The sequence below is a fragment of the Condylostylus longicornis genome, unplaced genomic scaffold, assembly GCF_029603195.1.
Source record: "Condylostylus longicornis isolate FDR11 unplaced genomic scaffold, ASM2960319v2 ptg000084l, whole genome shotgun sequence".
NCBI classification, from domain to species: Eukaryota; Metazoa; Arthropoda; class Insecta; order Diptera; family Dolichopodidae; genus Condylostylus; species Condylostylus longicornis.
The window spans coordinates 5377238-5390027 of NW_026578052.1; the positions used below are offsets into that span (position 1 = coordinate 5377238).

At 22.0% G+C, this 12790-nt stretch overlaps 1 protein-coding gene across 1 annotated transcript; it reads right to left on the reverse strand.

Annotated features, from left to right (window-relative positions):
- Nucleotides 1–6795: 6795 nt before the first annotated feature.
- LOC129613492 (elongation of very long chain fatty acids protein 6) lies at nt 6796–12509 on the reverse strand. The gene has a single exon (XM_055527592.1). It carries the CDS (start codon nt 11154–11156, stop codon nt 10227–10229), a length of 930 nt encoding a protein of 309 aa, XP_055383567.1. The 5' UTR covers nt 11157–12509; the 3' UTR covers nt 6796–10226.
- Between the last annotated feature and the right edge of the window lie 281 nt (nt 12510–12790).

Consider the following 12790-nt stretch of genomic DNA (forward strand, 5'->3'; position numbering starts at 1 on the left):
CGACGGCTTTTTCACTAATGCTTGCCAACAAAGCTTTTTGATAAGAAATGTATGTCGACAATTAATGCAAAAGTCGCCGTGTAAACAGGCGTAATTATAACAAGAACACGGAATTTCATCTGTCATTTTAACTGCTGTTGTAATTTGTATTTTGTAAAACTGCTCTTTTTTCGTTTGAATTTTAATTTCATATAAAAATTTTTATTTAATTGTTTTGTCGAATTTAACGAATTCGAGCTGAAATATTCACAAGTATTAAATTTTATTATTTATTTTAATATTTAATATTATAAAAAGAAAATACACTAGTTGCATAATATTCAATGACGAGTTTCAGTTTTGCACTTTAATTGGTAAAATATTGCATTTCAATTTGAATTTTATAATGATATTTTATAATTTTTAGGAAATAACTTCTATGAAGTAAGTATAAAGAGTTAATATTTTTATAGACAACCATAGTTGTTAAGTTCTTTAGTCATAAATTTATTTGAAACTTAAAAAATTCTTGTATTCTACATTTTTGTTATCTTTATCAAAATTTTGTTTTTTATTTATTATACTTATTTAGTTTATCTTCAAAAATTACAAAAAATTTGTAATTTATCTTCAAAATTTCTAACTTAAACATATTAAAAGTTTCTTAAATCATAATTCAATTAGGGTACTATTTTTTTTAATTCAATTTTTTTTTTTGATTTGATTAAATTTATTTTTATAATTTCTGAATTATTTAAAAAATCAGAATAATCTTAAGAACATTTATCATTACATATCTTTCTTTACTATCAAATAAACAATCTTAACATTCAAATTATTTTTTTTGTAATTTTAGATGATTTTACTATGTACGCTTCGTAAAAATATTTTACAAATAGTGTAAAATATGTAAAATATATAAAAAATGATGCTTTTACATTTTTTAATGATACAAAACAACCCTGATCATGATATCTATCCAAATATATTAAACTTATTATATTAATAAAACAACCTATAACCATTTGTAATATTTGTAATGTTGTTATTGTGATTGCAATAAATCGTGGTATTTTAAATTTTGCTGCCTTAAATATATAATATGAATACATTAATGAATGTACAAAATAATTCATAACAATAAACCAACGTATAGCACCTGATGGTGCTAAATCAGCATATGTAAACCATCCATATATTAAAACTGTAATATGATGATAATAATGTAAAAATATTAATGGTTGTTTTCTTAATACAATAAATATTGTATCACCAAGTTCAATTAATTTTGACATTGTAAATAAATATGTCCAAAATCCACTAACTTTATCAGCAAATATATATGTCGGTGAACATATTGTATATGAAAACCCATAATTTTTAAATATATAAATAAATTCTGGTATTGTACGTGAAAATCCAATCATACTAAATAATGCCAAAAATAAATTCCATAATATATTTAATAATTTTAATTCAAATTTTTGATGATTTTTCATAAAATTTTTTATACTAAATATTATTATTAAATATATAAAACTATATAAAAATGTCATTTTCCATTGATCTATTATCCAATTTCGTGTTTTAATGTATGAAAAATCTCGCTCAAAACTGAATACATAACTATAATTTAATAATTCAACATTATTAAAATTCATTTTTCTTAATAAAAAGATTTTAATACAATAAATGCAATTGTAAATAATATTAACTTGTTAGTATGCAATGTGAAACTTTATATTCAAATAAATAAAAATTAAGAAATTTTCCTTAATAAATACATTAAATCTAATTTAAAGTTAATTCGTTACTGATATATTTATTAACAAATTTATAGCTTTTAAACTGTATTTAATATCCGTAAATTTATGATGAAAATATTATTAATAAAAAACACAGATTATTTTTAAAGATTTAATAATAACCATTAATTTCAAAATTAAAAATAGATAAGTACGTAAAATTTCAGTTTAAAATATCTTTTTAATTTTTAATTCATGGATTTCTTATACTAATATGGTAATAATAATTGTATTAATTTATAATTAATATAATTTTCTTTGCTTGAAATTTATAAATATAATTTTTATGGGTAATTAGCTGTGATATTTTTGTAAAAATTCGAAATTAATTCGAATTATTTATGCAAACAATGGTTTGTTTAGTAGCAATTTTTCGGTCAACAATTGAAAATACTGCTGTTAAAAATACGTAATCGTCAACTTTTTTTAAATTACTTTCTTTCATGAGACAAAAAAAAGGATTAAAAGAGGCGTTAACATAATGTTCTAATTAACTAAGTGAGTTAAGATAAATAATTATATTTTTTGATGAAATGATATTTACCGTTAGCTTTCTGCATTTATAGAAATTTTAGAGCAGCGTTCAGTTTCGAAAATTTATTTTGCTGAAAATTTAAAATTTTCAAATTTCGAAAAGTGACAATTTGAGAAGGAGGCAGGTGGATGATAATTTTTCTTCTACGAAATAAACTTTTGTCTGGTAGGTCCAACCATATCGAAGAAGTTGAGAGAGAGTTCGTAAACCAAAAGAATCTCAAACAGTTTGAAATAACCGGTAAAACCTGTGTTCAGTGAGCTGCCACCCCCCAAATCCAGTGATGTTATACGACCTGCACCTAATTGACTAGTATACTAACTGCCTCAAACGTAGTGTCCCTGATACCAGGTCATCTCTGAGAGTATTTCAACCTTACTATAAGTCATGCGGGGTTCTGGCGTAGTGGAACTACCTTTTCCTTAGCAAATCATAATAAAATCTTAAAATTCTCAAGAAAATGATAAAAGAAACGAAATTTCATGTTTACCACCATAGAGGAGTACCATATCGTGTCCAAAAACAATTTAACTTACAATAAAATAAAAAACAAAAAGAAAAGTTATGCTTTATAATCAGTTTTTATAAACCAGTAAAATTCACATCGCTTCGAGATATTCAAAAAACTTTCGCAATGAAATTTGTGCAATTTCAGAATGATCTCTTAATATACTTTTTGATTCGGAACACATTTCAAGAACTTGGAAAATTTCCAAAATGTAGATTGACTGAAAGCAAGTAGGGAATGCGATAGATTGTTCTCAATTGAGAATAGGTCCCTATTTATGTCACTTTTTTCAAAGTTCATAACACATTTTTAAAGTACATAATATATATTTATTTTTTATACAAACAATACGTTAACGCTAATGTGATAATAAGTTTTCAAGGAATAAATCGCCAGTAATTGGAGGATTTAATAATTTTAATATAACACGCGTGTACCTTCAATCGTATATATGTAATTTAAAATTTTAGACACCTAAAAACATATAAAAGAGAATTACAATTAAAAAATAAAATCTAAATTTAAACATTTTATTTTGTGAATTAAATAATAATTGTTGAGTACTTACGCACCTGTTTCAAATTTTTTAAAAATTATTTTTAAATTAATTTTGTATACATACATATATGAGCGTTTACAACCATTATAAAATTTTACTAATTTTAAAATAAAAAAATTACATTTATTATTAGAATCTTTCGAGGTATTTTTAAGTTTTTTAAAGAAATATTTAATGAACTATCGTCATTAATAAACGTAAGTAAGGCAGATTATGAGGACCTACGTTTTTTTCTTAAAAACTTTTTAACAATTTCATGAATATATTTGATTACTGCATTAATTTAAATAAATTTTAGTATAAAATCGAAGCACTTATTAAGGGCTCGAAATAAACAACAATTTTAAAGAGTTCATTATATATTAATTTGGGAAGCACATACATCAAATGTGATAGTAACATTATTCTAATAGTTAGAGACTTCACTTCCAATTTCAAGATATTTTAAAATGCCAGCCTTATACAATTCCAATTAAAAGAAAGTTTAATCAAAGTACAGCCTTAATTTTAAATATTCACTTCTTCCCTTTCCAAGAGTTATCCTAAATTTGTATTTTTATAATTATAAGTTAATATCATAAAGTTTCTTCTTCTATTCAAAAATGTAAAACATAATGTAATTAAAATCAAGTTTTAGTGAATATATTTTTAAGATTTGTAACTTTTTTTAACAATTATTACAGTTCAAATAACCTGAAATTATTGTGGTTGAAATAAAAAAAATGTCGTTTTTGTTATTATTTGTTTTTAGTTAAAAAACTTATTGACTTATATTTCATTTTCTTGTTAAACCACAATCAAATTTATACTTACTTTAAGTTGAAATACAAATATTTTATTCCTTAGGGCATTATAAAGTTCATATCGGAAAGTTTTATTAATTTTTTTTTTATCATACTGGAAATCTAAAAGTTAATTCGAAAATAAAACTTGTTAAACTATTTGATTTTTTTTTATATGCCTTAGAATTTAAAAACATTTTGCGGTAGGTTAATAGGAAGTTGAGGAAATCAGGAAAATAAACAAACTTTTCATGCAATTTAACAAGATTAAGTAAGTTGATGATATGAATACAACAAAATTAATCGACATCATTCTAGTTTTAATTTTTCATATTGTGTGGTTTGAAAAAATTTTCAAGAATTTTGTTTTAATTTATTTTATGGAAAAAAATTTCACTTCGATTAATATTAATTATTACATGCAAAAACTTGGTTGAGGCTAAAAAATATATTTTTTACTGTTGAAAATAAAGTCACCTAAATGTTTTTTTTTTTCGCTACAAGTGTATAATCTCCAAAAACTACCACAATTTTCAGCAGCCTAACAATTCGTTTAAAAACTAAATTAACACATGCCATTGTTTTACAAAACAAATATCTAAATATATTAAGTTACTAATTTTAATTATTTAACTATTCATTAATGTTATTAGAATTAATTAATATACCATTAGTGTAATTAAAATATAATATATAATTATGGAAAAAATTATTTTGAAATTTACAAAAATTTTGTGGTTTAGTCAATAACACCCCCCATAGTGATCTATTTTTAGTATCATGCACAAGATTAATATTTACAAAAAAAGAAATTAAATACTTCTATAATTTTTATATTTCTTAGAAATTTACGTACATATATAAGCATAATTAAATATTTTGTTCTTGTTGTTTTTGTAAACTACTTACTATTTAGAAGCTTTTTATATTAATATAACTTGAAGATAAAAATTATATATGTTTATTATTATGGAATTCATTCCATACATCCATAAACAACTTCCATATATATTTACTGTACATAATAATGTTTCTGAACTAACAATACATGTAATCACAAGTATCTATTACTCAATAATAATTTTAGACGTGTCTGGTTGAATACGAAATAGTGTACCTACGTGTTGGTACGTAAAACGTTAACATTTATCTAATTTATAATCGTTTTTTTTTGTTAGTAATGTAATAAAGCTCATAAAATTTTAATCAATTATAATGTGTTAACACAATATAATTCATATCTACAAATTAAAGTGTCTTTACATACGTTCATATTTATGAAGTCAATAATAGGAAAATCAGATACATATTTACAAAAAGAAAATTTTTAAAAAATTAATTAAATAATCTATCACCTTCAAAAACAAAGTTGATTAAATCTTGCATACATTTTAGAAAAAGACAAGACACGTAATACGGAGACATTCTTCTCACCCGAACACTACATTATGCAAAGATATGTCATTTTTACTTTTTCCTCACTTGATGAGTAAAATAGCGGGATACACAATCAAGCCCTTATTTTTCTGTTGTTTGACAACTTGCTTACTATCAGTTTAGTTGAAATTAAGAATATTTTCAAAATATTCTACATTCAAAACGTAAAAACAAAATTTAATACACTAAACTAATAATATTCTTCAAACGTAAAACAAAAAACTATTAAATTGGCTCCTAAGCCACATGTAAAATTGTAAAAGTATGCAAAAGTGACTATGTTTATAATTGCATACTCGGCGTACGTCACACTTTGACTTGTTTATGCATATTTTATTAAATATTTGTGAAATCGAAGGTTTTTTTCTTTAATTTTTCTTTTGTTCAGTATACTATTATTTACACATTCAAATACAATACAACTACTATTTGATTATCCAAATTTTTTGTATCACGTACATTGTAAATTGATAGTATTATGCACAAAATATTTTTAACAATTATTATATATTTTTTTTTAAATAGTATAATAAAAATGAAATTTTTTCTTTTGTATTGGAATGTTTAATATTACTAGTATGTTGATGTTTCTATAAGTATCTATATAACACTAATAATTAAGCTACTATATTAATATATACATATCTATTATATTAAAAATGTATGTATAATTTTTAGGCGCTAATAATCACATTTTTATACATTTTATAACATTATTTCATTAAAGTATTTGAGCCCCTACAGTTTAGTAACTTCTATATACAAAAATTTAAGTATTATACTTATACACGTAAAAAAATGTAATGAAAATTAAAAATAATGTAATAAAAATTATTACGCTCTCTACACAAAGAATAAAATTAATGTCGATACATAAATAAATTCACTAATAAACCAAGCACTCACTATAGGTAATAAAAAATAAAAATAAATACTTTTTAAAATTTAATTTAGAACCTTGAGTGTATTCCTGAATTATCGAAATTCCCTCACTATTTGCAAAGAATTTATTAATTGTTTTAATACTACTTGTTTGCGATGATTAGAATGCCTTAAAGAAATCAAAATTTTAGCGCCTCTGCCATATATAAGTATTTTATTTGTAGCTTTAAATACTTTGAATAAGGAAATTTTTTTTGTGGTTCCCATGAGGAAGTCTTATTCCTGAAAACTTTTAATTAAAAATAAACTTTTTAATTTGATCAATTTTTTTTACTTTTTATTATCTTTACTTTCTTTTCTTTTTCTAAAAGTGTATTTTTCTTGTTTTCTTATTTTTTTTTTCATTTTAAATGTTTCTGCTTTCACAAATCGTTTTTATTCTTTTTTTCTTGGATCTCTAAATAATAGTGGTTGAATTCAATAATTTTTGTTTTCGTTTCTTAAAAATAAAAATGTATCGTAACATATTTATGTATTTTATAATTAATGAAAAGAAAAACTGAAAAAATACAACAGGAGTCTTTTAAAACTTGAAAATATTTCTATTTTGGAAAACGATATTTAAAGCAAAATAAATTCATTCGTCCTAAAACAAACTACAATATGTTTTAAATTCATTCAGTATGTAGGCAATTAACAAATTAATATTTTCTTTCAAGTTAATAACAAATAATCTTAAATTACAAAAAAAAAAATATTTCTAAGTATTTTTCATCACTAAATTTTTTACAACAGTGAAAAATATTTTATAAAAATATTAATTTTCATTTATTATTTTGGAATGATAAAGTTTTTTCTTTTTATGATAAAAATTAGGAATCATTATTTAAATTTAACCTTACTTATACAATATAATAAATAATTGTAAAGGGAAAACAATTTTATATCCATTGATTGGTGATGTTGAATTTTACGAAAATTTTAAATACTTATTAATTTTTTTTTTAAATATTTAATAGTACAAATATATATGTTTTTTAAAAATATGTACATATATACGAAAATATTTAAATGCACAATATTGTATCGTTTCTTACTACTCTATTCTTTGAAAGGATATGAGGTTGTTAAAGAAATTGTATTACAAAAACGTCTTATTACAGCCATTAGAAATTCATATTAAATTCAAAGTTAATCTCATATTAATGGGATAAAAAATTATTAATTTATTTAATGACAAGTAAAGAAATGCATATTAAAATATGATTTTAATATTTTGTTATACTTATTACATGAAATAATATAATTCTTAATACTCGATCACTTTTCTTCTTAGTTTTTGCATATGTATAAAAAATATTTATTTAATAAAATATTATATGGAAATTAATTCTTGAAAACTAAATAATCTATAGAATATTTAAGTTAAATATGAATATTAATTAGCTGATAATAAGAAAATTTCGGATAATCATTAAAATAATCTAATAAATTAAAATATATGCTGTTTACAATGATATTTTATATATGAATGAATTTATTTTGCTTACAATTTTATTTATAAAAAAAAAAATAGTAATGAAAATAATTTATTAATTTAAATATTAATATAATTTTAAAAATTTGTTTATTTTGGTTTCGTTCTACTTTAAATATTTTGTAAATTTTTTTTCTTTTTATTAAATAATTTTCTTTGTTTTTTTTTTTTTCTTTTTTTTCTTTTACGTATATGTACATAGCCGTATTCCTTAATCATTTCATGTTTTTCTATATAAAGCGTCTATATTATAAATATATATATATATATATATATATTACGGTAAGAGTGTGTATTTTGGGATAATTTTTAGCAAAAAATAGATACCTACATTATCTAGATTCAATTGCAAAACGTGCATAATTAATGCTTTATTTGTATTTTTAGTTTTCATGTCAATTTATTTACCTAAAAAGTTCATTATCTTCCGGTACAATATATATATATACAATCAAATATAATTAAAAACAAAACATGATATAAAAAAAGAAACAAAAACATGATTTAAATTTTGTCATTTTGATTAATTTTTTTAATTTTTTATAGCAGGAATTAATGAGATTGAGATATGAAATCAAATAAATGAAAGAATAATTGTTAACTTAAATTTTTTTATAAATTTTAAACAACTCTATGAATTGAATGACAGAAAATAGGAGAGTTTGTTACGTGAATAGGTTACACAATTATGACTTGTTGTCACATTAGATGCTGTTGTTTCATATTGTAGATATAATGTAGATACACTTATAATTAGGAGCAATTTCCCATTAATTTGGATACGATCGATAATCCACAGTATGCCAACTTATTTTTAATAAAAATTTTTGACAACAAACGTTTTAATATTATCCCATTATAAACTATAACCGTAATATTGAATATTATCCAACTGAATGAATTACATTGTATTTCGTTCTCATTTTTTTTTAACTTAAATCTAGCAAAATAAAATATAATGAAGGCTTTACATTGTATCCCTTTTTTCCAACAAATAATAAAAAATACTTTGTGTTTTATGTTTTTTTTTTCATCAAATATTTCCCCAAATATATAATATATATGTTGTATGTATATAAATTTTTTTGTAACATTATTTTTTTGTTTTACTTAACACCTAATTTTTTTTTATAAATTAAATTTTTAGGTCAATAAATCTTGTTTTTTTTTTTGTTTTTTCTCTTTTTTGAAATTTTGATTTCTTTTAAATTTGAATCAATCAAAAAACTAAATATGTATGTAAGTATAATTTATCTTAACATTTCTTTTTTTTTTTTTTTGAAAAATAATTTACATTTATAATATTAATATATAATTGAAACATTTTATTAATTTTTTTACTATTATCATAAATTAATTCCTTTTTCTTATAGTGTGGTATTTTTATTTTTTTCAAATTTTCAATTTTAAAATGAATAATACATTAGAAGCAGAAGCATTTTGCAAAAGCGAAAACTTTAATCAATATCTCAGACTTTATTAAAGTAGAACAAGAAAATAACCAAAAACGAATACAACTACACTCTTCCTGTTTTCTAAATTACCGGTTCCAAATTTCTACTTTTCATAATGAAAATTAAAAAAAAAATAAATACCTTGCTGGGTATAAAAATAAATTTAGCAAATGGAAAGAAAAATTACAATTTATTTGATTATTAGCTCTTTGCGTTTCGCTTTTATAATAATAAACAATTAATTATTCTCACAAATAGTCGAGCAGTGGGGCAGTATTCATTTTCTTCTGCTTTTAATGTGTTTTCAAATATTTTTTACATATTTTATTTTTGAATTAAATTTCTATCAAAATGCGATAAATTTGTTCTGGTTGGTTTTTTTTTCTTAAATAAATATTAATATCTATGTAATATATATAGTTTACTTGTTTTTTTTTTTTACCTAGGTACATTTACTTATTTTTGACTTGCAAAATATTGTAATGGCCAAGCATTTACTTTTTAAATAAATTTTATTTTGAGGCTAAGTACCTAATTTAACTAATTTTTTTTTTTTATTTTTTCTGTTTATTTGATTCTTTTCTTCAAGAAAAACAAAAACTAGAAACTTTTAACCATTTCTACTTTTTCTTATTATTAAAAAAATAATAATAATAATTATTAATAAAATTTTCTGAATATACATAATACATATATTGTAATATAATATATATTAGGTTGAATAATTTAGAATTAGACTTTATCATATTTAATGAGCTTTTACTTTTCCAGTTGTAGCATCCAGATTATTTGTAAAATCTACTTTGGTTTTTGTTGATTCTATTCTTGATGATGACGGATCATAAATGTGTTTTTTATGGCTTTCCCTTTTGGACGGTGATGGTGATATATATGCTTTATAGAAGAATCTTGCAAATAATATAAAATAACTGAAATACATGACTAGTGATACTCTAATATTTGTTGTAGATATATGACATGCTTGTCTTCCATGTGTTTGTAGAAAATCACGAGCCCATACATTAATTGTACAACCAACAATCATTTGAATTAATTGTAATGTTGTTATAATCATTGCAATAAAACGTGGTGGTTGAAATTTAGCTGCTTTTAATGCATAATATGAATACATTATGGAATGTACACAATAATTCATAACAATAAACCAACGTGCTGATGCTGTATACTCTGAATAAGAAAACCATGAATACATTAAAACAGTAATATGATGATACCAATGTAAAAATATTAATGGTTGTTTTCTTAATACAATAAATATTGTATCACCCAATTCTGGTAATTTTGATAAAACAAATAACCATGTCCAAAATCCACTAACACGATCTTGTTCAATAAATGTTGGTACACATATTGAATGATATAAACCATAATTACGTAATACATGAATTAATTCGGGTGCTGTGCGTGTAAAACCCATAAAACTGAACATTGCTAATGCTGTATTCCATAATATTAATAATCCTCTTAATTCATATTTTGGTCGATTTTTCATAAAATGTTGTACACCAAATATAACCATAATATATGCAGCACTATAATAAAATACTAATGTCCAATTATCAATCATCCACAGCCGGGTTTTATAATGAACAAAATCATTCTCAAAATTAAATATATAAGAATAATTTGGTGTAACACTACTGGTATCCATATTCATGTTGAATGTGCTTAATTTTTTTTTGTTTATATAAAGATTAAATATTTTTTTTATTTAGGTAGATAGGTAAATGTGTAAATTTTTTTGAAATTTTCACTTTTTTTTTTTTGTTTTGTTGTTTTGTTAAAGAACAATTATTATTAATACATTTATGTATTAATATATTATATAAATATAACAAATTAATAAATTTTTTTTAATTTAAACATGAATCATTTTAAGCAGTTTGAAATTTAACGTAATTGAACACTGTGTATTTTCAAACCGCACCACTTAGTAATTATTATTTTTATTACTTTCGTTACAAAAAAAAACAAACAAAACCAAAATAATAATAAAAAATATTTTTAAAAATTCATAAATGATGTATAAATAAGTGAATTCATGTATAAAGCCTCACTAAATATAAAATTATTTTACAAATTTAATGCAAATTATTGTGCAATTTTTACAAAATATTTTCAAAAAAATTATTTTTCCTTTTACAAGAACAGTTTAGTTTTAGCGAATACGACAGACTGACTGAATTTATAAATTCAATAGACAGAGCAGCAACACGCGATCTCACCGGCGTAAGTAATACGAATAAAATGAAGCTTTTAAGCTTAGCTTTATTAACTTTTCAAATTTATTTTTATTTTCTTGTTAAACATTTAATAGCTAACAGCAGATGATACCACCCTACTACCTATAAGTAGTATTTTATTAAATTTTAGTATATTTAATTCATATAAAATACAACACGATACAAATAAAAATTTTAGTTGCTCTCTAGTTTAAATATGTTTTGGTTGTTCAACAATTATTTTAACCATGAACTTTTTGTGTGATTTGATTTCCTTTCTCGTTAAATTCCGATCGATTATTTTTATCATACACTTCAAGTAGGCAAGCCAAAAATATGACGATTAAAAATTTCTTTTTGGTAGGTAATCAAATTTTTCCTTCCTTTTCATATACAAAATATTACTCTTTTTAAATATTTGATGAGGAATGAGTAGGAATGTGAAATTCGTATGATGTGACTTTTTTCTTTATTATTTTCGTTTTTCTTTTTTTTTTCTTTTTGGTCTCTGGAGGTATGGTGGGCTGGTTAGTCAGAATTATTATACCTTGTGGTAAAATATGAAAACCGGTTTCATCAAAATAAAGCTTTCCAACAATTAATAAAATTGTAGCAACTATAATATATTGAGAGTAAAAACTGCAAAATTTTCTTTTCCAAAAAAAAAAGTTTAAAATGCGTTCACTGAATTAAAAATATTAATTTTTTTTTTATTACTTTCAGCCAGTGAGAAATTGCGATTAGATGTTACTGAAATGTCACTTCTTCGCGAACTGTCATTTTTGCGGAAAAAAAATTCTTATTACCCTTGCGCTCTGAATATAAATTAATAAAGTTCTTTAATGTTTATAAACATTTTTTGTATACATAAAAAGTAAAGGATGACGTAAGGCTTTATTTTCGTTTGGGAATATTATTGTGTAAGGAATTTTGTTGATATAATTTTTTTTAATATATTTTTTTCATAATTTCTCGAAATTTAGATTAAATATTATTTTGTGAAATAATAGCTATTGTCGTTTTTAATATTTTTAATAATTTTGTGGTAAGAAAAAAAAAAAATTACAAA